The 27,307-nt window shown below is 43.8% G+C and overlaps 1 protein-coding gene and 2 long non-coding RNA genes across 4 annotated transcripts in view; 2 read left to right on the top strand and 1 right to left on the bottom strand.

Moving 5' to 3' along the window:
• The window catches only part of LOC109527005 (uncharacterized), a 48,517-nt gene extending 22,465 nt beyond the window's left edge, over window positions 1–26,052 (bottom strand). Inside the window, exon 1 of the long non-coding RNA XR_002170448.1 lies at window positions 25,481–26,052. This is a non-coding gene — a long non-coding RNA (uncharacterized LOC109527005). The remainder of the gene's footprint in view (window positions 1–25,480) is intronic.
• LOC109527002 (Na(+)/H(+) exchange regulatory cofactor NHE-RF2-like) lies at window positions 1,885–3,452 on the top strand. 2 transcript variants are annotated; one of them, XR_002170442.1, is made up of 4 exons: window positions 1,885–2,062; window positions 2,419–2,537; window positions 2,611–3,078; window positions 3,118–3,452. XR_002170442.1 is itself a non-coding variant. In XM_019888665.1 (3 exons), the coding sequence occupies exons 1-3, from the start codon at window positions 1,933–1,935 to the stop codon at window positions 2,767–2,769; spliced, it is 408 nt and encodes a 135-aa protein (XP_019744224.1). In that variant the 5' UTR covers window positions 1,885–1,932; the 3' UTR covers window positions 2,770–3,452. The 2 variants fall into 2 exon arrangements, 1 of the variants encoding a protein (XP_019744224.1); XM_019888665.1 differs by having other exon boundaries at window positions 2,611–3,452.
• LOC109527006 (uncharacterized) lies at window positions 18,412–25,990 on the top strand. Its single transcript, XR_002170450.1, has 2 exons — window positions 18,412–19,733; window positions 24,532–25,990. It is a non-coding gene; the product is annotated as an uncharacterized LOC109527006 (long non-coding RNA).
• Window positions 26,053–27,307: the final 1,255 nt, after the last annotated feature.

The raw sequence follows: 27,307 nt of genomic DNA, 5'->3' as shown, positions 1-27,307 counted from the left end.
GGGGGGGGGTTAGTGGAGTCATAAATCAGTCTCATGGAGGGAGCTGACAGGAGGAGTAATACAGAGAAAGAACCCACTTGAGGTCCCATTTCATTCTTGCTTTGAGGTAGAGTAATCCCATACAATATTGGTGAAACTTTGTGACGTATACATAATTAAAAAGGAAGAAGTATCGTAATTTGACCACATTCAAACATTTCTTAAAGTTGAATAGCTCTCATCATGTTTGCAGGGACCTGACATAGTAGTGTGGCCGGCAATAGTAATACAAATGGGTCACATTCAGCTCCACAATGTCTTTTTAGCAGTCACATCAAAGCCCCTGCATCCCCCCGCAAAAAAAGATTGTCCTCCTCAAACGGCCAGCGAAACTTAAAATATGTCATATGCCTCTAACTAGTTTTACCCCGACAGCATTTAGTCCTCGTTCCCATGACCTTTGTCATCTCCGACTCTCAGGCGCCAAACATCTCCCAAGGGTTCAAAAAGTCTTTTGCATGTTTTTAATTACATCGGCCGGCTTGGAATTTTCCTCATGCGTTTTTAAGATTTAAGTGCATCATTTAAATTGTCATTATTATTCGTATGAATAATTTGCTATAGAAATAAAACATAATCCTGAAGTCTGAGCTATGATATGTGACTTTGTAGATGCTCAATGAAAATCAACAATATAAATTGATTTACATGAAAGCAGCAGGCAAAACGCAGAGGAATGGGAACATTACGAGCGGCTGGATATAACATCGAAAGCTCACCATGAGGAGCTGGAACGATCATGAATCTCTCATTTTCTCACGCACGCACGCACGCACGCACGCACGCATGCACATACACATACAGACGGCTGCTCAGGTGTTTCCTATGGCCTCCCTCGAGAAGCAGCCGTGTTCCAACGGCACATATTAATTATCCCAGAGAACAGAGTGCATTGTCATGTGTGGGATGCGGTGCTAATGAAAGGCTGCAAAACATGACACCCGTTGTTAGACTGATGACAAAGATGCTTGTTTACTCTATTATGAGCCCTTTACAGGGGAAATCGATGAATTTTGCAGTGTTTTATCTTGTTCATCCCGAAAGACCAGTTAAGTCTGTCTCAATCTACTTTATTTTTTTTTTTCAGTGCATTATGATAAGCACTAATTTAGGTGCTCCTCGGGACAAAGACATATGAAACCAGGCCCGAAACCAAGAAGCGGCATGAAAAATTGATGTACATGGCTAACTGTGCATGTTGTGAAACTACCTGACACAGGAAGGCGCAGGTCTAGACACAAGCTTTGCCCCCCCTACGGGACACACAGAGCCCACTTAATACAAAGCAAGGGTGCATGCTCAGGTCAGTCAAATGCACATGTTGCAGTCAATCAATACTTCATCAGATAGCACCTTTCATACTTGGAAAAAGCAACACAAAGAGCAAAACAGAACAGGTACGGAAAGACAACACAAGCCTGCCACACCCCCGCAGTCTACGAGACCCACTTCCCATCCTATACACACACCAGAGCTAGCTGTTTTTTCCAAATGTCCCTGCTTTCCAAAACGGTGCAATAATTCATCACTCAAATTGAGAACGCTCGCTTCCTCGTCTTGAGTAGCTTGAACACGACAGTATGTTGACCTATGACGCCCTCTACTGGTAGGATGAGAAAGTGTGACCAAAAAATAGATGGACGATGCTTTGGATTTTTTTTTCCAAAATCTATTTGAGAGGCAAGGAAAAATTCAGAAAATTATTATTTTTTTAATTTTCTTAAATGCCATGAATGCTTATTCTCATGCTTTGCATGATGAAGCTTCTGTCGATTAGTAAATTGCCGGAGAAAATGGTTTTGTACACCTCAGAAATCAATATTATTCAATAATTGTCTTCCCTACTTTTTGTAATGTTTTGTCTGTTAGGTAAATGGCGTGAACATCGAGGGCATGCGGCACTCCGAGGTGGTGGCCTTCATTAAGAAAGGAGGGAATGAGACCTGGCTGCTGGTTGTGGATCCGGACACGGACGAATACTTTAAGATGAAGGGCGTCATCCCCACTGTCAGCCATGTGAAAGGTAAAATGTCACCACTTGGCTCAAAAATATTTGCGCAATCTGCAAAAGTTTATCGTCAAACTAAACATAAAACAAAGAGAATTGCCCATTGTGTCCTTAAAACAACTGACAGGCACACTGAATTGGATTGCGGCATTAAATCATGACCCACACAGTTCCATTCTCTTAAATTACTACGCTACGTTTTAGGGTTGTTTCGGGCAAAGGCTGGAACGGATTTATGGCATTTCCATTCATTTCAGTGGGGAAATGTGATCTGAGATAAAAATGCTTCGATATAGCATGAGGGAAAAAAAACAGTTTTGTGGACTGGCTTCAAGGAAGTGTTCAAGTATGCATTCTGATTGTTGTCATAGATTACGATGGTCCCTCGATCTCCAACGGATCTCACAGCCCTCTCATGAACGGCAGCTCCACGTCACATTCCATCAGGTCAACGACCTTCAATCACAGGAGCCACGGCAACGGCACACAGGTGGGTGCGCTTATTGGTCACTCCCACCGGCATTGTCGTAACCTCCAACTTTCGCATTGTGTGTCCGCTCTAGCTGGCGACCAACGAGCGAAGTCGATTTTCGGACCCGTTCGCCGAAATCGGCCTGAGCGCCACGGCGGCCGAGGAAAAGCGGAAGCTCCACGCCAAAGAGAAGAGGCGGGCCCCGCAGATGGACTGGATGAAGAAATACGAGCTCTTCAGCAATTTCTAAGGAGACGCTTCCAACAGGAGAGGAGGATTTGAATGGATTTTAAAGAGCAACTCCTGATATTTTAGGATCACTCTTCGACTCTGGCGGACATATTTTTGTAGTAAAGTATATCAAGTGTTATACAAGCTTGATCATGGCAATGTGGAGTTGCCATATGGTCACTGTGACATCAATGATTGTGGCCCAGAAGATCACTGTGAGATGGGGACGCCATCCTCCTCAAGGAAACTAGCTGAATGTGTGCAGCAGAGGGCAGACCGGCCCCACAAATACAACATGACCTTATATGACTTTTTTTTTTTTTTTTTGGTGTCATTCTTAATTTGTTCTAGACAAGAAATGATTAAGGTTATGTATTCTGGGTGCATTTACTCCCAAAAGTGGTTTAATGTGAAAAACACATCAACGTGGTAGAGATTAGATGAGCAATGGAAAGTGTATTTTACTTTCTTTGACAATGGCGACCTGCATTGAAGAGACAGTATTATAATAAAATTATATTTTTAAAGTTGGGACTATCAAATGAAGCATAGACCGAACACAAGTACTTACTCCTCATGAGCAAATGAACTCAATGTGTAATGTGATGCCAAGTTACCTACAATCATGATGATATCACGATACAGCTAATGCATGACAATCAATAAGCAACTTCATTGATTTTCTTCTGAAAATAGCTTACCAAGGATGGGACATTGTGATGTCCTCGCAATGTTTTCGAAGTGATCATTTGAAAATGTAAACTCTTGCCGACCTTTATAGAAATAAAGTGCTGCAAACTAGTATTTATCTGTTTCCTAATCATTGTGAGAAATCATGAACGTGTATCAATGAGTATTGTTTATTATTCATGTTCATTTGAGCAAATGTGTTATTTCAGACGCTTTGCGTACCCAAGAAGTAGAAGGTTGATGACCCCTGATGAGACAAAATTTATCATAGTTTTGAAGTACAAGTACATTTTGGTGAACTGAGTCTGCCAGCGAAGTGAACAAAGGGGAGATTGTGAACGAATGGCGTCATAAATGCTGTGAGGCATTCGAAACTCAGACAGTCCGAGCTCAGCGACGCTTCGCGCCGGGGAAGAAACTTGTGAGGATTTTTAGGAAGGATTATTCCCTGCACACAAAACAGCAGCTGTCATGCACATGCCGGTGGGTGTCATTTAATGTGTTGATATACAGTAACTGTTGTGTTTGGAATGGATCCGCAGGTTGAAAAAATGTCATTCGTGTGGACAATGTACATGTTTTTTTTGTTGTTTTTTTTTTAAACTGATCCAAAGCCACCCACTTCGGATGGTTCAGTAAGACTTTGCTCTCTCAACGCTTCAATAACAAGCAAACGCTGCTGCAAAAGCTGACATGTGCACTTCACGCGGTTGCATTTTCAATACAAAGTTTTTCTTATATCACATTCAAGACTCCCCCCCCCCCCGCCCCCCCGGAATGTTTTTTGTCGTCAGTCCTCGAACTCTGTGTCGCTCCAGATGAGGATTACGGCGGTATACGGTTTCATCCTGTTCTCTCAGAATTCTCCAGCTGCTCAGGCCACACAAAGGTCAAAGATGTGTGTCAATGCATGTGTACGTCCATTGTCTGCCTTGCACGACGCAAGTTTTGTTGTACAGAGTTGTCATTGTCCTGCGCTGACAGATTTGGGGAGAAAATTCCAAATACTCTTTCGTCGTGCTGCACTTGAAATTTCAAATGTGCTGTAAATGTAACCAAAATTACAATGATTCACAACAGCCAGGAAATACATTTGGCATATGGGTGAAACTTCATTTTAGATATTGTGCACCAATATAAGCGTGACAAAGTCAAAGCCTGATCTGATGCGATGTGACAGACGAATAAATAGATTCAAACGTAAAATGGGATTTTCCGGCCAAATGCACAATCTGGATTTGATCGAGATGAAACTTGGTTCGGCTTTGCAGCTTCAGAGCCTGCATACACATTACATTTTTTATTCACATTGCATCCCCCCCCCCACTCCCACCACAGAAATATCCGTCTCCTATAAGCTTATTACAAAAGATGAGGATTCTTTTTCAAATTTGTTTTGCTTGGCTGTTGTTCTAGTGAAATTTCAAACGATAACATTTACGAAATTAACAATGGGCCAAAACCACAAAATGTTTTTTTTTCCTGAAATGTATGCGCAAACATCGTCATACAATTTGTAATTTCAACAACGTTACCGTGATCATGTAGACCAATGTCCCTGTTTTCTGTTGTAAGTGAATCGAACGAATTGTGAAACATTCAAAACTGTGACCTCACTTGACACTGCATTTTTCCCAGTGTGACAGAAATCTGAAACATTTCTGAACGGTAGTGTGCCGTGAGATTTTCCTAATGTGCCTTGCTCCAAAGAGTTTGGAAACCACTGTTGTTTAAAATATTACTGGAAATTTTGAGGGAGGGGGGAAAAAAATGACTCAAACAAAACATAATTACTCCACTAGGTGGTGCATCATGATCATTTCGTTTCCAGGAAGTAGGCCGAACCACTACACAGTTGTGTGAGACATTGGGCACAGCTGGCGCCATACCTGACCTTTGTCAAACTGCTGTGGCGCACAGGCTCCGCGGAGGTGACGAGGTGGAACCGTGACGTTTGCAGACCTCCATTTAAATCGGGCTGCAATTTTCGAGCTGTAACAGCGTCAAGACAGAGGGAACACAAAAAAAAAAGAACCCCAGGTGGTCGCGCTTGGACTAGTGCCCAGGCAGGCATTTTGTACTCCGTACTGACGAAAGCTGATTGTCTTCATCAAAAGCACTTTTCATGTGTGTTTCTCTGGTTTTTTTGTAACAATCTCTTTCTCAGTAGAGGACCCCGGGGGCAGCATGCTTTTTTTTAATGCCGTGCTCGATTATAGTGTAATTGCATATCCACCCCAATAGGTGGCAGTGATGCTCTCATTTGATTTATTTTTTTAAATTTCATTAATAAAGTTATTCTTTGTTGAAAGTTGGTCTATATATTTCTTTTGTTTGCTTTAATGTTTATAAGGATACAATATTATGCAGAGGTGTATAATTCCTTCGACAAATGGGCACCGGGTAGCCCACGAGGGCAACATGAGTAGTCCGCGGGGCTGTTCTCAAAACAGTTCACGGTAATTAAACATGATGGGAATGTTTCAGGGAATGTTGTCGAAATGGTTGTTTTAAAAAAATGCGAAAACTGGCAGATTTTTTTTTTTATGTTGCATACACACCCACACCCACACCCACTCCCACGCCCACCCCCCCGCACACCCACACACACACACACACACACACACACACACACACACACACACACACACACACACACACAAAGAAAAGAAAAAAAAAACATTCCATGTGCCACCTTTTCAACTCTGAGCACCTGCCCCTCTTTGCACACCCCTGGATACTTCCTACCGCTGCTTCTCAGTAAGTGTGAGCCAAATAGTCCCACCCAAACACAGGGGCGCCACCCATTGAGCTGTGCCAGGGCTGCCCAGGATGCAGCGGTGCCCGCAAAAAAGGAGGCCGACAGGGAGGGGAGGGAAACCGAGAGCGAGCATCCCCATGGCAACTGTGTGTTTTTGTTAGCACACTCGTGAGTCAGACAAGCAGTGAGTCACAGTCAGGAGGAAACACACACACACACACACACACACACACACACACACACACACACACACACACACACACACACGCACACGCACGCGGCCACATTCATACTCCCACTTAGTCAAAGGGAAGCCAAATAAGGACAGCTGCAACAATGTGCATGGAAAGGCTAAACGTGAGGGCAGAAGGAACCGCTTGAAATTTATCATAGTTTTGAAGTACAAGTACATTTTGGTGAACTGAGTCTGCCAGCGAAGTGAACAAAGGGGAGATTGTGAACGAATGGCGTCATAAATGCTGTGAGGCATTCGAAACTCAGACAGTCCGAGCTCAGCGACGCTTCGCGCCGGGGAAGAAACTTGTGAGGATTTTTAGGAAGGATTATTCCCTGCACACAAAACAGCAGCTGTCATGCACATGCCGGTGGGTGTCATTTAATGTGTTGATATACAGTAACTGTTGTGTTTGGAATGGATCCGCAGGTTGAAAAAATGTCATTCGTGTGGACAATGTACATGTTTTTTTTGTTGTTTTTTTTTTAAACTGATCCAAAGCCACCCACTTCGGATGGTTCAGTAAGACTTTGCTCTCTCAACGCTTCAATAACAAGCAAACGCTGCTGCAAAAGCTGACATGTGCACTTCACGCGGTTGCATTTTCAATACAAAGTTTTTCTTATATCACATTCAAGACTCCCCCCCCCCGCCCCCCCGGAATGTTTTTTGTCGTCAGTCCTCGAACTCTGTGTCGCTCCAGATGAGGATTACGGCGGTATACGGTTTCATCCTGTTCTCTCAGAATTCTCCAGCTGCTCAGGCCACACAAAGGTCAAAGATGTGTGTCAATGCATGTGTACGTCCATTGTCTGCCTTGCACGACGCAAGTTTTGTTGTACAGAGTTGTCATTGTCCTGCGCTGACAGATTTGGGGAGAAAATTCCAAATACTCTTTCGTCGTGCTGCACTTGAAATTTCAAATGTGCTGTAAATGTAACCAAAATTACAATGATTCACAACAGCCAGGAAATACATTTGGGATATGGGTGAAACTTCATTTTAGATATTGTGCACCAATATAAGCGTGACAAAGTCAAAGCCTGATCTGATGCGATGTGACAGACGAATAAATAGATTCAAACGTAAAATGGGATTTTCCGGCCAAATGCACAATCTGGATTTGATCGAGATGAAACTTGGTTCGGCTTTGCAGCTTCAGAGCCTGCATACACATTACATTTTTTATTCACATTGCATCCCCCCCCCCACTCCCACCACAGAAATATCCGTCTCCTATAAGCTTATTACAAAAGATGAGGATTCTTTTTCAAATTTGTTTTGCTTGGCTGTTGTTCTAGTGAAATTTCAAACGATAACATTTACGAAATTAACAATGGGCCAAAACCACAAAATGTTTTTTTTTCCTGAAATGTATGCGCAAACATCGTCATACAATTTGTAATTTCAACAACGTTACCGTGATCATGTAGACCAATGTCCCTGTTTTCTGTTGTAAGTGAATCGAACGAATTGTGAAACATTCAAAACTGTGACCTCACTTGACACTGCATTTTTCCCAGTGTGACAGAAATCTGAAACATTTCTGAACGGTAGTGTGCCGTGAGATTTTCCTAATGTGCCTTGCTCCAAAGAGTTTGGAAACCACTGTTGTTTAAAATATTACTGGAAATTTTGAGGGAGGGGGGAAAAAAATGACTCAAACAAAACATAATTACTCCACTAGGTGGTGCATCATGATCATTTCGTTTCCAGGAAGTAGGCCGAACCACTACACAGTTGTGTGAGACATTGGGCACAGCTGGCGCCATACCTGACCTTTGTCAAACTGCTGTGGCGCACAGGCTCCGCGGAGGTGACGAGGTGGAACCGTGACGTTTGCAGACCTCCATTTAAATCGGGCTGCAATTTTCGAGCTGTAACAGCGTCAAGACAGAGGGAACACAAAAAAAAAAGAACCCCAGGTGGTCGCGCTTGGACTAGTGCCCAGGCAGGCATTTTGTACTCCGTACTGACGAAAGCTGATTGTCTTCATCAAAAGCACTTTTCATGTGTGTTTCTCTGGTTTTTTTGTAACAATCTCTTTCTCAGTAGAGGACCCCGGGGGCAGCATGCTTTTTTTTAATGCCGTGCTCGATTATAGTGTAATTGCATATCCACCCCAATAGGTGGCAGTGATGCTCTCATTTGATTTATTTTTTTAAATTTCATTAATAAAGTTATTCTTTGTTGAAAGTTGGTCTATATATTTCTTTTGTTTGCTTTAATGTTTATAAGGATACAATATTATGCAGAGGTGTATAATTCCTTCGACAAATGGGCACCGGGTAGCCCACGAGGGCAACATGAGTAGTCCGCGGGGCTGTTCTCAAAACAGTTCACGGTAATTAAACATGATGGGAATGTTTCAGGGAATGTTGTCGAAATGGTTGTTTTAAAAAAATGCGAAAACTGGCAGATTTTTTTTTTATGTTGCATACACACCCACACCCACACCCACGCCCACGCGCGCACACACACACACACACACACACACACACACACACACACACACACACACACACACACACACACACACACGCACACGCACGCGGCCACATTCATACTCCCACTTAGTCAAAGGGAAGCCAAATAAGGACAGCTGCAACAATGTGCATGGAAAGGCTAAACGTGAGGGCAGAAGGAACCGCTTGAGGTCATTTTTTTGTCGAGAAAAAAAAAAAAAAAAACACATGAAGGAAATTTGAAGTTCCGATGAGTCGATGAGAGTATTTTGGGCAATAAGGACGGAGGCCGAGGGCACGTGAGTGGGCCTGCGTGCCCATCCCACACACGCACACAGACACACTCCCTTTCGAACACACCTTTGGCGCAACTCACTAAAGCGTCCATTTATTGTGTGACGCCCACACAGTCTACAAGCACCTGGTTTTGCTCAGCAAACAATGCGCCTATTTGGTTTTGGGAATGGACAACGGGCAAAGGGTTCCAAAGAATTTTTTTTTTTTAAACGTTTTACAGTAAGATGACTAAAGAGCATGTCATGCTTTTACATGGTAAAAGCAAGGAGTAGCTGGGTAATTACTATGATCTGTCATTTTTGATCGCTGTTGGCGCTTGGGAACATTTTTGCGGTGCTGAGAGGCCTTGAGGCTTATATCGGTGTCATTTTGAACAGATCAGGATGAGGACATGGCCAGGCACTAATTGGACACAGCATTAGGTACACCTGCACTACCTAAGAGCCAGGTCAAAAGACCTTCGGAAACCGTGTCAGTGGTTCACGTATTTTTACACCAAGTGTGTCATGGGAATCTGTTCGAAACTGGGATGCGTGAGATCAATGTGTGATGTGATTCAACTTCGCTTCTGTCATGAATGTTTCATTTTCTTGAAGTGAAAACAGCAGCAGTCGTTAAATGATGTTTCCCTGGCCCCTGACACACAGACAATTGCCATTATAATCCTAGGGGGGAAATTGTTGTAAAATCAGAACAAATTGGAGGTTAGCCAATAAGCCTGACTAGCTTGTGTTCCATTTCCATTTTACAGGATTGCAGCACAAACAGCGTGTAAATCAGTTATTGTCAACTGGTGGATCACAAGACAACTTGCGAAGAAAAAAACAAAACAAAATGTTTTGGGCATCCAATGTTGAACTTTGGACTATTTTGACAGGCAAGCATCACAAACATGCAGCTCATATTCGGCTTCTTCTTACTATTCTCTGATACTTTTTACTAATGGGTGGTTAAGTTGAAGAAGAAAATGCTACGTATCTATTCTTTTGAAACATCCGCTTGACTTTCTCTTAAAGTGGTTCAAGGCCAAATGACCGCAGGAAAACGTGGTTCCCGGGGGCGAGACCCATTGAGATCCTCTGTTGTAAATCGTTTCCTTTTTGATAAAAATGGAAACAAAATAAGGCAATCAGAGCCCGGCGTCGATTATCCATCTTGCGCTGTTATCTAAGCGGATATGAAATATCACCTGCCCTCTAACGGCTGTAGTTTTTACTGTGACAATTTCAAGTCAAAGCCACACCTTGTTTCGGAACAAACTCACGCTTTGTCCTCCCCTCGTGCAGCAGGTGAGGAACCGGCGCAGTGGCGGGTGGGTGAATTTCACGGCTATAACTTTAAAGGGGTGCGAATGACGAAGGGTGAGGGGCGGGGGGGGGGTCACCATTTAAGTGGACAAGCGGCTGGGAAACGGCGTCGACGGCTCATGCCGGAGCCAGGAAGCTGACGAGAGGGGGCAGAATGTGGTGCGGAGCTGTAAAGTGCGTCGGGATTGGGGAGTGTGATTGATGGTGTGGAGGAAGTCACCCGTCCGCGTGTCACGCCGAATGATGTCAGCGGCCTGAATGGAGGAACAGAAACACCATGTGGCCGCAGATAGACTTCCGCTCTCGCTGACCGACTAGAACACGCTCGAGAATTGCTCCACATACAACGTTAAGCAGGTTACACGCATGCCGACAATCAGTCACAGAAAGAATAAATAACTTACATTAGTTCCGTTTTATTCAATTCGGAATCTGAAAGATGTTTTATGGTGAAAAATAATCAGATTCTCTGTTACATCCGTTGACAGTATGTCACTTTTGACGCAGGCGCGATTGTCTGTCACGTGATAGGTTACCGCTAAAATGAAACCCAGGAGCTAGTAAAATGAGTAAAAAACAAATGTCTGGAAAGTTTTTTCGGGAATGGGAAAACGACAAGGTAGCGTTATTGCACCAAGGACACATGCATCTTGCGAAGTGCGTCAAACTTTACATCACAAAGGTTGGTAATCATATTGAAGATGGTATTTGCTGTATTCCAGTTGAATAAAATTTCAAAATTGACTTTAGGAACACCCCCTTAATCGAATAAGCTTGCAGTTAGCCTAGCTTCCTCTATTTTCTTCTTGTGCTACTACTCTTTTTTTCAACGTGATATTTTACAGCGGTGTGGAGGCCCTGTGGCAACATGCTGCCTCTCACATGTCGGTCTTGGGACTACAAGAGACGTCCGGAGAGGACTCTCACAAATGCATGCGCTGATATTGTTTTTTTTTTTGTGTCGTGTGCTAGAGTGCAACACACATGCTTTGGATGTTAAAAATCAATATGTGTATACTATGCGTGTTTCCTCGTAAAAAAAGAAAAAAATACCCCCCCCCCATTGCGGCTAATTAATCCTCCTTTGCTTTAGCAACAAAGCTACTGGTAGTTTTCATAATTAATCCCTGATGCAGCAAGTTTCTGTGTTAAACATGCTTTCTGCTCCCACTGCTAGACAAAAGTCCATGTGAGTTTTCTTTTATCTGTTCCTAATCCTTCTCGTTGCTCCGCTTGATTCATCTCTTGCTCTGACGATGAGCTCAGCGCAACACGATCCCACTTGGATTTCGTCTTGGTTTGTGTATCCTGGGAACTCATCTGTTCCCCGCGTTTCAGCACCCGCCAGATCCCCGATGGCTGCAACGCTCTCCAGCCGGCCGGCTGATCCACACGGGTGGTCGAGCGATTACACGAATGGATGGACGGACAAGCAGACGGGAGGTCGGAGGAACGGATGGGTGGACTGACGGAAGAATGGATGTAGAGACGGATGGCAAGTTGGAAGAAGAAGTCGCGTTTGCAACCATTGGGAATGTCAAGGGAGCGCAAAGAATTAAGGAAATGGGAGCAGAAAATGATTCCTTAAAGGGTCTCATAACGGTTCCAGGGGGTTTCCCGAATCACATTGTGTTTTGGGTCATTTTTCAAGCTTTCGACAATGTTATTCAATTTCCATTTGGGAAAGCCTGCATTGTGAAAGAGTGGTTAGAGTGTATGACTCATAGCCAAAAGGTCCTGGGTTTGAATCTCAGGTCAGACCAAGTCTTGCGTGAGTTTTTACATGATAGGTTCATTGAACAGTTAATTGTCCAAGGGCGTAAATGTCAGTGTGAATGGTTGTATCTATATGTGCCCTGCGATGTGGCTGACGACCAGTTGCAGACAGTCAGCAACTAATGAGAACTCATTGCACAACCACACACACGGTGCAAGACGACTGAATAGTTCAGATGCGTTCGGCCGGCGTGAGGAAGCCTTTTGTCTGGCGGGTGTCAGTTTACAGGTCGTTGAGTTGAAAATGTCAGAGAAGCACAGGTTTGGGGAGTGGAAGACAACAAAAGGGCAGCGGCACACAAAGCTTGTGGACTCGTATCGAGTGTCAAAAGGGAACAAGCGAGACAGGCCGCGGGCGTCGCAACGCGAGAGTGAGAATGGAGTACGCACGTTGGCGGGGGTGAAGTTTGCAAAGGTGGTTCTCCTATTTTTAGCACGTGGAGCGGGAGAGGGCAATATCTATTCGAGGGGTTTTTCCAGGAGAGTATATTTAGAGTTGGGATGTGTACAAAAGACAAGGCAGAACAGGAGGTGAGTACGCTGGACGCTTAAGCCGTTCTGATGTAAGACTCTGCAACAGGACCACACGCATGCCTTCTGAGTGGGTCACCTGTTGACTGTGTTTATGCTACACGAGGGGCTCTCTCAAACCTTCTGGGGGCCCCAAGCATGTTAGGGGACTGCTGTGAACCTCCCAACCCCGCCCCCAACTGTCCTATAAAAAAAATAAAATCTTGGTGTCTGGACATGTCGCGTGTTTCGTAAGCGACGTCAGCTCCAACAGCAATTCACCATGCAGTAGTTCACCGTGAGTGTCTTCTCCATGCTGCCTGTGAGTGTTTTCATTTTGTATTTGTGCGGTTGAGCGTTTGTCCCGTTCAAGAAATGGCCGAATGTGAAAAGTTTACCGAGCAACGGCTCATAATGTGAAAAACTGGCAAGCTGGGGCAGTCTGAAGTACGGATTGTGGACTCTCAGGGGCCCCCGGTTTGAGAGCCACTGTGCTACACAGGCTCATGCTTGTAAAGTTATTATGACTAAGCCACTTGCGCAAAACACTGAAAGCGGCACCGACCGCTTTCCGGCAACTCAGCGAAAGACACCGCAAATCAGACACGAGATTTTTCCAAAGCGCAGCAAACATGGCTGGCGAGTGAGAGGGGAGTAAGGCCGCAGCTGAAAAAGCAACAGCGCGAGTGAGGCGGCGACAGAGCCGTGTGGTCTCTCGTGCTAAGGATAATAGCATGCGCGCTGGCTCAGGCAAATGGGAGAGAGCGAGGCAAGCGAGTGCAGAGCCGCAGTGACGCCATTGTGGTTCCACAGTACTTCCTGTCTACCGCCGCAGTGTTTGTGTGTCTTGTCTCCACGGTAACTGCCAGCACATAAATACCAGACAGAGAGATATATATATATATATATACACACACACACACACAGAGAGAGAGAGAGAGAGAGAGAGAGAGAGAGAGAGAGAATAGGGACAGAGCAATCAAAGTAAAATGAATCCAGTCGGAGCCTTGGAGACGGCTGGCGCGGGCTCAGTCCAATGCGTGCAAGATCTTTTTCATGCACTTTATGACCCGCCGCTCGCTCTGTGGTCAAGAGTGAGCGAGCCGTATAAAAAGCAGTGAGCTCAAGTGTCCCGGGAGTGAATGGGGATGTTCAGGGTGGAGTGGCTGAGGATAAGGAGGGAAACGAAGGGCTGACGGTTGGAGAAGGGAAGGCCACCTACTAGCTGACAGGTTATTGGCGAGGGGAGAAATAAGAGACTCGGGAGATGCTAACGAGGCCTTGTGATGCTCACGCGCCCGACACCCTTTGAGCGAAGCGAAAGAGTAACTTAACTACAGTGGCAGCAACTAGGAGTTCGAATTTGACTAGTTACTGTAATTCTAAACACATCCCTAATTTTAAAACGGTGCATTCACATTATATCAGTTGTTTTGGTCAGATGGACAGGTTAATGGTAGATTTTTTTTTTGGGGGGGTGGGGGGTTTATATTAAAAAAACAACATGAAAAATATTGTTTGGCCAGTGGTATGCAGACTTTTTATACCCACGAAGAAATTTTGCCAAGTGAAATTTTTGTCTTCTCTTTGTATAGAATTCTGCTTCAATTAAGTCACGCATTCCTTTTCATTATTTTTTTTCCAGGCCAGGCTTTGTAGTGAAATAGTTTGGCTGCACAATATTTCAAAGCGTTTCATCAGCCTGAAAGAAGTGCCAAGATGGCTGCCGTACCGATGGCTGGGAGTGGCGCGCACCTCATCGGTTCCCGCCGTCGGCCTTACTTCGGCATCTGCTAAATGACATAGCGCTGGATTTACACTGCGTGATTCAAGTGACAGAAGTCCATTTTTTTTTCCTCTCAAGTGGCTCAATTGGGATGTGAGTCATGGCAAGGTAGAGAGGAAAAAACACATGGAAATGGATATCATCAGATCGGAATAAGGCCTCTCCCAAACGAGGATGAAAATCGGATACGTATCGGACATCTGCCAATGTAATTGCAGCGCAAATGCACAGATTGGATCTCGCCTGGAAAAATGAGCATGACGTCATGGTGATACGCCGATCGGTGACGTACATACCAGAGTCACACCTGTGCGAGTCAAGTCAGTCTCCGGTTTTCAACTTCAAGCGAGTTATTCTGGCAAAAATCAAGCAAGGCAAGTTCCCACAACATTTCGAGCAAATACTCAAAACGTCAAACCGTACACAGTAAGGTGGCTTTCCTGGTTTAACAAGGTTAGAGGTTGAGCTGTTTTTTTCTCAGATCATATTTACCATGTGCTAATTTCAGGTCATAATGACAGTTTTAACAAATACGGATTTTTCTTTTTTTTCTCCCAACCGCACTCCCCCTTTCAAATCTGATTCTAATCAAGCAATGTGAAACGAGAGCCCCATAAAAACACAGGCATCTGCTCAAACAACATAAAATAAAGCAAAAGCATAGACAATTAAATATCGCTTAAATATGTTATATGGTGTCTTTGCAACTAGACAAAGTAATACTGGAGTCGTGTAGAAGCTGCCCTCATGAAAAAAAAAAAAAAAATGGCGGCCGGGGGAGAGTCAGTGCAGTAACTAAACCGCGAAACAAGATTTAACGTTCAAACTTCATAAGATTCATTTCTCATTGATTATTCCTGTGGCGTCACTGCTTGCGCATGCGGTTTCTTCCATGTGTTCTGTGAACGTACACAGAGCCGTATCGGATATGTGTGTCACTTGAAATGTAAATAGAAATAGACAGTCAAGGCCGCACGAGCACGAGTCCGGCAGCAAAAGGTCCAGAAATAGCTTACATAGGAACAAACAGTGATCCAAAAAAAAAAAAAAAAAAAAGACGACACCACCTCCTCTGGATGGTTCGCACTAGCCAGTCACACGCGCTAATGGTATTTATTCTTTCCTTTTAGCAAGGACACTCAAGTCTTTCTTTCCAATGTATTTTTTTTTTTGGTTTTATACAACAGAGTTACATTTGAATGAAAGACTAAAAGTCTTCTCATTGCTCATTTTCTTTCGGCATCTTCGTTACACCGCCAGCCACTTGATATTTTTAATTGGCCCGCGGGGCCCTACGAACTCTGCCAGGCAAAAAGCGGCCACGCAAACAAGTGACATGTCCAAGCAAAACAACCGGAGCGACACTGCTGATTGACACTGCTGCACCCGGAAACAAGCGCAGATATTTTATCATGACTAAAGGGCCGTTACATTAGGGAGAGTCAGATACCTTGGATCTGATGCTTATTTCCCCACATTTGTTATTTTACCCCTTACAATAAAAACATTCTGGACTCTTTGATGCATCATTTGATCTGACAGCACAAAACAATTGAGAGGAAATGTCATTAACATTTTTTTTTTGTCTCCCAGACATTGTGGCCAATAATAGAGTTGCACAATGACTCACTCAACACACCAAGATGGTGAGTCGGCTTAATATCTCGTGTGCTGACACACGTGTATCCAAACATACAGTGCTGTGAAAAAGTATTTGCCCCCCTCCTTGATTTTTGTGTTCTTTGCATATTTATCACACACAAAGATTGGTAGATTTTTTTTTTGTGCCTTAATAAATCATATTGGCATGTAGAGACTGCATTTTGTATTTGCTTGGGTCATCTCTGTGAGATATCAAAATTGGTTTGATAAACTGAAACCTTTGATGTGATAAATCTGCAAAAAAACACAGAAATCAGGAAAAGGAGCAAATACTATTTCACAGCACTGTATATACAAAAAAAGAACAATGAAGGCACTTAAATACAAATGTAAATTGACCACCTCTCATAAAATGCAGACTGGTTCAATTTATGTGAGCCTTTTAACGTTTTACCCTTTTGAACAAGAGAGAGGACTTTAAAACTCAATTCACCTTTGAGTACCAAAATTTGAGCTGGCTCAATCGGCCTCTTGAAAATCAGTCACTGAAAAAAAATTTCAACAACTAAAACTATCGTGTGCTGCTCCAAAATGCAAGTGAATAACTAGTTATTTTTATATATTCTTACTTAATCAAGCAATAATCTTTATTTCGCACAATCCATTTTTTTTTTTTTTTGTTTTGGAGGTGGGGTAGTAAATTTTAAAATACCGTTAAAACTGTAATTTAGGTAAAAGAGCTTCCAATCTCGTGGACACACACACACACACACACACACACACACACACACGCACACACACACACACACACACACACACACACACACACACACTACACACTACACAATTATATGTCCAAATATATAACTGCATCTTCTTGCACGTTTACAAAATCGTTTGAGATCATGACACTCAAATGGGAGTGGCCTCACATGTTTCTGTAAAGTCTATGTTTGGAGGGCATTGTTCAGACTAATCTGTCACCTGGCTAATTACAGTGCCGACTGCTACGTGTCACGTCTGTCGGGCCAAATTAGAAGGGAGTGTGCACAGGATGCACCCGACTTTTGACCCCCGAAAACCGGACAGACACTTTTCTTCGGTTCAGTTATGCTCACTGTACACGTATTTCAACTGATGAGAATGGTTCTGTCCTTGTAGTGATCATTAGCATCAATACAAATACAGCAAAATAAAGTTTCGCGATATAAAGTACCCGCGAGGGCATCATCCCGCGTAAAAAAAAACTAAATAAATAAATAAAATGAAATAAAAGGTGCTTGCGGTCATGTGTTACCGGCAAAGTCATTTCACTTGGCCTCAATGCATGTGTTGCTAAGAGACGAGCTTGTGTGTATGCATGTGTGTGTCAGTGGAATGCGTGACGTCTACAGGGGCGTAGTTGTCTGTGTAGGACGTTGTTGTTCTCACACGCACGTATGCACACAAAGGCTTGAGGGGAAGTTGTAAAGCCTCTAATAGTGCCCCTCAGAAGATTGTGATGCTGGCACTAAGTGTGTGTGTGTGTGTGTGTGTTGTGAGGGGGTGGTCACAATCATAACAGGTGTAGATCAACCGATAAGTCACAAAACTGCTTTTGGAAAAAGACTTTCAATAAGTTTTCTAAGGAGGTAAACCCAAAATGAAGCATACCTGAAATTACACACAATACCCTGTTTGTTTGTTAACTGTACAAAATTTAATTTGTATTCTATAAATGCGGGTGTTGGGGTTTTTTTGTTGTTGTTGTTGTTGTTTTTTTGCTAGAAATGGCACATGAAAGACGAAATACAATGAAAAATAACCTTAGGTAAAAACTCTTTTGGACTACAGTATTCTAAAGGATTCTGGTAACTATACTGTCGGCATAATTATTATTTCGGGGCTTGGATAAGTTTATTTAATGTTTTTTTATTGTATTGGAAACAGGGTAAATGATGACCAAATTACTTTAGGTTTCATTTCCTGCTCAAAGACATCAATTCATCCATCCATGTTGCGAGGCGTTGCCCTCATTTGGCTAGCAGGTAAACTGGAGCCTATTCTTGGATGAATTTGGGTGTGAGACCAGGTACACCCAGGAAAAAAAAAAAACATTCTCATTTGGAGACAATTTAACCTTTCCGGTGAGCCTGACGTGCCTTTGGAACATGGAATGAAGCAGGAGTACACAGAGAACAGCCACGCAAGCACGGGGAGAACTTACAAAGTCCACACAGATTCGAACCCTGAACCTTAGAACCGTGGGGCAGATGTTGCGAACCACAAAGTCCCGCGGGCCTGGTCTAAAAATACCTCACCAGTGATTTGTTAGGATTGTTTTAGAAACGATCATTTGAAAACACTGGTAGAGACTTACGGAAATAAAGTGGTGCATATCGTCGCTGTCTGGCGGAAACGAGGTTCAAATATGGTCAAATTTACGTTTGATCCAATCAATACGAATGGTCCGTCCCCATTTCGTCGGTTACTTTTACCAATTCAAAGCAGTGAAAATAGCTTGAAAACAAAATACGTTGCTGCTCTTGAACGCAACTTATGTCTTGAGTGTTGCACAACTACTTGGTTCCTTCGTTCTGTGGAAGCTGTGTGGCGAAGTTGTATTTAACGTATGGATTTTTTCTTTTCGAGAATGAGCGAAAATAGTATCAGGTTAGAAGATACATATGATATTAACCCGTTTGCTAATTATTGCGGGAAATCATTAACATGATCAGTGCGTTCACATAAATTAACACCATTGAATGCTTTGTAATCATAACTAAGGTAATTTGAGCAATTTTTTTTTTTTTACGTTTCAGAATACTGCATCAAACCCAAGAAGTAGCCTTCCGTTTCAAAAAGGTTGGTGACCCCTGGTCTAGGGTATGCATCATTTTGGCCTTAACACCAAAAATCCGCGGTCTCCCAAATTCAATTGGTGTTAATTGGTAAAGCTCCCAAAAAAATGATTCCATTTCGGGTGTACCGAAAATTCGCCATTGATACTGAAAGAGATGTTTTGCCAACTGATGTATACGGCACAGCACATAAAGGACTCCAACAGAAAGTGTCTCATCATGTTGGTCTGTTGAACTTCTGCACATTTCCTGCTCTTGACTTGGACTGCCGTTGCTCATTTATTAGCGGCTGTGTGGCCAATTAGCTCCCTGCCCCCTTTCCTGTGGGGGAGGAAAGCGGGCGAGATGGAGGTGGGGTCTACTTTTTTTTTTTTTTGTGGGAGTGAAATGGAGGAGACACACGGAAGGGGAGGTCTCTTCTCATCTGACATCGTCATAAAGGAATCCCCTGAAATGGGTTCAGCCCCGCCCACTTGCTTATTCTCACCCCGTCCGGCTCCCAGACACACTCGCCTTCTCACATGCTCGTGTCTGCACTGCTCACAGAGGAAGAGAGAGAGAGAGAGAGAAAGAGACGACAAGGGAAGGAGAGGGGAAGAGCGAGAGAGAGAGGGAGAGCGAGAGGCCGACATCTGTGTAGTTGAGCCACATCACTGGAGAGCATGGTGAGAGTCAACGGGAGACCAAAGACAGGAGTAACAAAAGTTCTCTCAGGTAGGAGCACCATTCCCCCACCCTCCCGAGAAAACCACCGTTGGTGTTTTACTGTTTTACGACCCCGCGAGTCTGTACAGTTTACTTCCTGTTGTGTGTCGAACTGTGCGTCCTCCTCGGTGAGGCTCACGTCATTCCGCAAAAGGCTGCAACCTGTTGATAGGGGACTTGAATGCTCATTCGACTGCGCCGCTCTGGTATTGTCTGAGTGGAAGCGTCTCCTTTACAAAGGTCAGACATAAATAGTTGCTTTGAATGGGATGGTTCGACGTCTGTCTGCCAGTTTGAACTCCACCCTTAGCGCATGACATAATTGGCTCTCCTCAACCTGTTTGTCCGCTTTCCTGCGCAACTGTCGGCGAGTTCCCTTGTGGATACGTGTCATCGTTCCGGCCACGCGTCTGTCATAACGCGCCCCGGACTGAGATTGGGGTCATTAAACGTTACCGAGAAGCAGAGACGGGGATGCTACAGCGGTGGTGAAACAAGGCTGGAGTTGCTCAAACATTCCTCTCTCAATGTTCCAAGGCCCTGTAAGTCCGTAGGATCCCAAAAGTCCTTGAAAGGAAGGGATTTTTTTTTTTAACGCACTGGTCAACACCAAATTGGAGCCTAGGAGAGCAACAATGGGGAACGTATCCCATTAGGGAAACATTCAGATGAATGCTGGGAAGGTACAGTTGGAGGAGGGAGTGCAGAATTGGGAGCAGGCTCAGGAAAAGGATGGCGTAGTGGAATAAAAGCGTGTTCCTGCCTCCATTTGTGCATGTGTGGTTCGTGGCAGCAAGGGCGGCTGTGGACTAAGTAGAGGCCTGGTGGCGGTAAGGGTGTACTGGCAGAAGACCAGGCCGAGGATAAAGTTACACACAGAGCAGAACCACGAGCCCAGCCCTGAGCTCTTTGGTCCCAGGAGACTCTCTCTTCTTTACAAAGTCTTCATCTGGAATTCCCACAGACGAATGTCACCCAAGCGGCCCATCCCACTGATACCCGGCCAAGTGCAGCGTGGAACGGAGAGAAAGGCGCCCGGCACGTAGCGCCAGAGCGTCAGTGTTTGAATGTCGTTGAATGTCACGGTCTCAGTAATAATTACGCCCTCGCACGCAACATGAAATGAATACGCGGCGGCCATGCACGCACATACCCAGACAGACAGTGTAAGCGAGCTACAGGGTGTGGTACGGCACCAAGGTGTGTGTGTGTGCGTGGCCTCAAAGATCCAGCAGTGGTGCGCCGCATTTTCACCTGATTGAAGTGCATATCCAGTAAGCCTTCAAGTTGCTCACTTCGAGGTGACAAAGCGTTGTTGTTGAGATACCCCGCAAGTCCATCCTAATCGGCAAAAGCGGTTTTAAGGGCTGCAAGGGACAGATCGGCAAGTATGAAAGGCAAACACGGCGTACTTATGCTCAAAGAGGACGAATTTTGGTGATATTTTCACCACTGTACACTGGTGACATTATCTTTGAAGCTTAGATTTATCAGGTTGAGTCTGATCATCATCTCCTGGGATGCATAGGAAAGCCCTACCATGGCGTGGGGTCCTTACTCCTTGACTATCCATGATTCATACCTGTCTCCCAAAGTTCTCTTGGATTGGCAAAAAAACTACAAATACATGAGTAATGGGCAATATGAGAGTTTTTGGGGGCACCCCTTACCGCACTTTGTTCAATCGCATTATCAATATTAGCATATCAACGTGAAAGTGCACCACCGCACTGTTTGCTCTGGGAAGCTTTCGCCAGCCCGGAGGTGCGAATGATGTCACATCAGCGCGTATTGGTGCTATTCTGGGCTTTATGAGGCCGAGTGAGGAGCCAGCTAATGCAACATGCCATGTTTGCCCGGGAGCGGGGCTGACATAACTGTGTTTGTTTATCAATAGTATTATGGGCCGGCACACCGCCTGTGTGCATCTCTTCGATGCACATGCAGGTATGCGTGCACATGCAAGGGCACCGGGAGAAGATATGTGTTGAAACAACAAGGACTGGAGACCCAGCTGTCTCAACAGAGGCTTTTCCACTTAACCGTGCGCCCTTGTGTAAATGGCAAAGTCGACCCCGAAGTGGAGAGCGAGTGAGCGAAAACAGCCAGCGGCCACGTCTGCACTCGCCTGCGCGTCGCGTGCACCAATATCAACGTCGAACACGCAGAGTGTCAACTGTCAAACGGTGGTAATTGTATCTCAAGGTCTTTTTAGGATTTTTTTTTTTTTTTTTTCCCCTGCCGGTGCAGTGACACCCAACGGTTGGGAATAAGGCGCTTTGCCAATATTCCACCTCAGAGGTGGCCTGCGTGACTCATTTGTAAATGAAAAGTGAGTGGCAGGACAGGAGTGTGAAGTTTCAGATTGCACACTCACTTCTGCAGCCCGGTCGTGTCGCGGTCCGACAGACGTCACACGGGCGTTGGCGCCACGCGCGCAGGCAGGGGCGGCAAGATTGGCTGCGTTCAAGACAAAGGTGGCCTCGCGGGGAGATCTTCCAGCTCTGCGGCTATTTTACAAGATATCGGTGAACAAGAGACTTAAAGCTCCAGTGCGCCACGAAGCAGAGCGAGGGCAGCGGTAGTTGACAGACAAGGCCAACAAACGGTCGAAAAAGTTATTTTTCAATTGAATCTTCTATATTGTAAAAATAAAAAAAAAAAGATATACACATTGGAATTTTAAAAATAAGTTTTTGCAGGGTTTCCCCACCCCCCCACTGCCCGAGTTGCCCTTAATGCAAATTCTCCACTCAGGTACATTTCCTGGCCATCATCCCTCTCCGAGACTCATTTTTCCTCTTCTATGCCTCAGGATGTACAACGTTGGCACGACGACGAGCCGCAGCCGGCTCCGCAGAAGCTTATGATTACATCTAACCATAATAAACGTCCCGGTAGAGAGGAGCGTTGAACTGGCTCCACACACAAAATAAACAAGACGCTAAAGTGAGACATCACACAGCGAGCGTTTGAGGTGAGGTGTTGGACAGTGTGCGTCATCGCATGGGAAAGGAAGGGAAGGGAAGGGAAAGGGGAAAAGGAAGGAATGAGCCCATAGGCAGGAACAGCTGCGGGTTCGAAGCTTGGAAAAGCCATGGAAAAGATGAAAAGGCAAAGAAAATTGCACAAGATGAGAGGACGACGGGATGGAGCGTTTGGGAGGAGTCGGCAGGATGATGGCTTTGATGGGTGTTGGGACCCTTTTTTTTCTTTTTTTAGGTGCTGATTGGGACCTTGAGCAGAGAGACCGTTTACGTAATAAGATACAAATAAAGATTCCACTGCAAATGATTTCCATGAAGTGGAGGATCCTAAAATCGGAGTTACCGCAACTAACTGGAGAGAGCAACTTTTTTTTTTTTTTTTTTTTTTTTGCCATGATAATGCATCATCATTGGCGGGTGTTAGGGATTACGTAACTTCGGATTTCTCTCAATTGGCACTAACGTGAAAGTCCGGTCACTGATGATGTGCACCTATTTTCAGGACATAAAATTTTTGTATCGGGATTACAGTATACTGTAAATCGGGAATACATTGCAATATTTAAACCAGGAAATGTGTCTCTGTTCTTGACCGACCACACGAGTCAGTTGTCAGTTCTGCATGAGGGGGAATCTGTTGTTTAATAATTACAAACCCATTTGTGGGTGGTGGAATAATGGCCGTGCTCTCATTCCACCTTGACAGTGCATTTCTGGTTCTCCCTGATTTACCAAAGCTGCACATTCAGAAACGGAAGACAAATTGAAATCAATTAAAAGGGACGGACTGATTACAGTCCGCTAATTTGTTGCTGCAAGCGGCTTTGCCTTTTCCTCAAGTCAAAAACACGTCCACATCACACTCTAAACATCACTGCGGTGTAGTAGTCGACAAGTTGACTCGTCCGTGCGATCCCTAATTACTACCACGACAGCTTTTTGTAGCTTCCTGATCACAATTGTTTTAAGAGGAAAAAAAAAATATCAAGAACGTTAATTTTGGGTTGCTTTTGAAAGTTGAAACCTTTAAATGCAATTTGACAGCAGCTATTAGTGATCCCATCTTGTACCGTACTCATTTTTCGGGACATTTATTTGCAGCAACAACTAAGAAGGAACATTCAGAAAGCAAAACGGACTTTGGCTTTGCATCAAACAAAACAGTAGGTAGCTATTATACTATTTTGGGACCATGATTCCAGACTGTTACGCTTTTTGAAGTAGATTGGTGATAAGAGTGTCCACTGTGTCCTGAGTGCTGCGCTCCACGTCCCCACAGACGGGCTTTAACGTATTTAGAGTCTGGAGTTTCCCCAAAAGTGTCCCGCTGACTCATACGTTGCAGACGCCGCTTCCAAACAAAAAAAAGCACCTCTTTTTCAACGCAGCGGCGGAGTTTGGCTTTTTTGGAATGACCTTGTTTGTTATTTTGCTTACAGTAAGAGAAGATAGATAGCACCAAAATGAGCGCATTGTAAATTATTTATTAATGAGCAGGCGCAGAGCCGTTTCCCCCGTACGTACGTGAGGCGAAGATGAAGGAACGGAGCCGACTGGTGCGCACATCTATTAGAGGGAGTGCCACTTGACTGGCCACTTCCTTCTAACCAAATTCTCCATTCTGTCATTGAAAAGCTATTTTTATAAGAGGCCACGGGAAGTCTGGGAGTTGACGAGAAACACACACACACACACACACACACGCACACACACACACACACACACACACACACACACCCACACACACACACAAGGACGCAGCGCCGAGGCGAGGGCAGTGGCCAATGCAAGGTAACGGTGACAGTTATGTTGTCTTGTAGATGTGGCGTCGACGACGGCGACGACGCTTCCCGTCGCAAGCCGTCTCTGTTGACCAGGGGAATTCCTGGCAGAGTGATTTTGGAGACTAAATACTGAATCACATTGCCAGGGATTTCCAATGGCTGGCATGAGGAATGCAACGCGCTCGCTCACCTTTCTGATTTGCTCACTCACACAAAAACACACCCTCCTCTTCTGTTCCCGGCACCCGGCCGCGCGGCGGCAGGACTTAGCACACATGTGAACAGAGTCTGCCATGTTCACAGTGGTTAAGTTCTGTCGCCACAGGGCTGCAAACTGCTAGGGGTTGGAGTAAAGGTCAAGGTCGCGGGTTTACATCAGCAGAGGTCCACTGAAATTTTGGATTTTAGATTTAAAGAACACATTGGTTTTTTTGTTTGTTTTTTTTTTAATAATGTGCATTATTTTGGTTCTTGAAAAATATTGCGCTTGTGTGCAGAAACCGTGATTCCGGGAGATGTTATGCATGTGCATGTAAGTCATGCTGATGGATTAGAAAAGGGGCATGAAAATGACACAAATCAATCTGTTCAAATGGAAATTTCGTTTTAAGTTTGACATTTTAGATTTTATTCCAAAGGCGATGTATAGTATTTACTGACAAAAATGACTAGCAATAAAGGCCTCCCTTATTACACCCCTGCTCTCTGATATGTTCACATGATAATATTTCTTAACTTCTAAACCATTTTCCACTATAGCAAAATACAACATTGGTGTTGAAAAATGTGCCCCATAGATTTATGAAGTGTTTACTTATAGATATATATATTTCTTGTGTATGTCCCTACTCGGTTGCGCGTTGCTGTAAAATGCCAACAGAGCTTGTGAAACAATTCATATATTGAAGGGTCAAAAAAAAAAAAAACTCTTGCGCCTATTCATCGTACTAGATGGAGTGTTGCGTGTGTATGACGGATGACTCACCATTGTGTTATGACAATGTCAGCGTGCTGCACCCAGCTCATGGGAGATGGTATAATGCCGTCTGCTAATAACTGCTAATCTGTTGAAAAAGCAAAATGTCATCAGCTCCCTCATCACTCTCTAAAGGACACGTGTGAAACTTCGGAATTGCTTTTTTTTTTTTTTTTTTGCTTTGATGATGCTTTGCCCATGAATTTCTGTATCAATAGAAAGGGCCAATTAGTTTTACCTGAATAATATATGCATATATATCTTTGTTTATATTAGTATAAACACCATACTGGACCGGTCTCCCGTGCCTGCTGTGCTGATAATCAGTGTGTGACGTCGGCTGGCTCAGTTCAGCAGGAACAGGGGCCTGTAGTCTCATTTACGCTCACTTCCTTATGCCTGTACACCGCAGGTGCACTCTATGCACATGTCCGATTGAAGTGACTTGTTTGTTCATTGATGTCTGCTTGATTAAATGGATGTGATTTGCACATTGAAAATTAAAATCTTTTTGGTGAAGTTTGTGTGTCTTTTTGTGGTTTGTAATTACTTCAAATGCGCAAACATGATTGACAGGAACGAGACATCAACCGCGAAGAAGATTTCTGTGTATTTAGCTTGAACACACACCGTCAGGGCATTATTGTGCATATTCCTGCCTTAATGTTAAAAATTATTTAAAACTGGTTCAATTCGTTGGCTCACTCCAAATAAATCACATTTTAAAACAAGTCTTGTCTTTCTCTAAAGTATGAACTTTTTGCTACACACGATTGGCATTGCAAGTGAGTTAGTTTTCTTTATATTTATTTATATATATAAAAGTTCACATTTAAGGGCATGGTTAAAGGATTGTTAATACCATGTAAAATGCCAATGCATGTGTAAAACTGCAGTACGGCTTTTTATTTCTTTTTTCTCCTGGATTCCCTCTACAGGTGTGAAGTGTAACATACTTCCACAAATTTAATGAGCAGCTGTCATATGAAAAAGGATCACCAAAGTTAGCCATGGGTTGCCATGACGATGAGTGAGACAGCTATGTTTTTACTGGAAAATAAAATGACCATCGAGCATCATCATGGAATAAATTATGAGATGACAGCACGGCACTTTGAAACAATGTCACACACAATTAAGGTCAGGTATAGCACCACCATATTCCACAGTGAAAGGCTTCTATTTATTGCTAATATTGCATTGTCATCATTTAAAACATTTTATGACTAGTGGAATATTTCGTTATATTTATTTCCTGTCAAACTTTTTCCTTTTTCTTTTACACCCATTCATTCACTTATATCTAATTTTTATATATTTTTAAATATTGGTTGACTGGTTTACAGTCAACAAAAATATTACTCAATTTTAGATACACATTTAAGATTTTGATCTATTTTATGAATGAAATTATAAAGAATTTAAAATGAGAATTTTTAAATTCATACACATTTCCACTATTTTCTTCAACCTTATTCAGGAATGACATGACCGGTCACTCGATTTCCCAAAATCCGATGTGGCCTCTTTTGGAGTTAAAATATGCAGACGGGACCCTAAAAGTGGCAGAAATTGAATTTGTGTGCTGCTGAAAAGGTGTCGTCGTTCAACAACCTATCTGATTTATAACACCGGTGTCAAAACAATCAGTCAATCAGTTGGGTGTTTGTCCTTGCTGCTTTGTGTTGCTATGGCAACAATGTCACATGGGCCATTATTAGAGTAAAAAATAAACCCAGCTGTGGCAAAGGACTTCCTGTTTCTCAGCATGGGGTAGACATGCTTTTTTTCCCTCCCCTCTTCGCGTTTGAAAGTTTACCTTTGCGTCAGCCCCTC

The sequence above is a fragment of the Hippocampus comes genome, unplaced genomic scaffold, assembly GCF_001891065.2.
Source record: "Hippocampus comes isolate QL1 unplaced genomic scaffold, H_comes_QL1_v1.1 scaffold427, whole genome shotgun sequence".
Classification (NCBI taxonomy): Eukaryota; Metazoa; Chordata; class Actinopteri; order Syngnathiformes; family Syngnathidae; genus Hippocampus; species Hippocampus comes.
This window is presented reverse-complemented; position numbering and strand designations above follow the sequence as displayed.

What these genes read in the sequence shown, in the direction of transcription:
- LOC109527002 (XM_019888665.1), top strand. Translation starts at nt 1,933, where the DNA reads ATGCGGCACTCCGAGGTGGTGGCCTTCATTAAGAAAGGAGGGAATGAG. An exon ending in CACTGTCAGCCATGTGAAAG is followed by an intron (nt 2,063 to 2,418) that starts GTAAAATGTCAC and finishes TTGTTGTCATAG; the next exon opens with ATTACGATGGTCCCTCGATC. An exon ending in GCCACGGCAACGGCACACAG is followed by an intron (nt 2,538 to 2,610) that starts GTGGGTGCGCTT and finishes TGTCCGCTCTAG; the next exon opens with CTGGCGACCAACGAGCGAAG.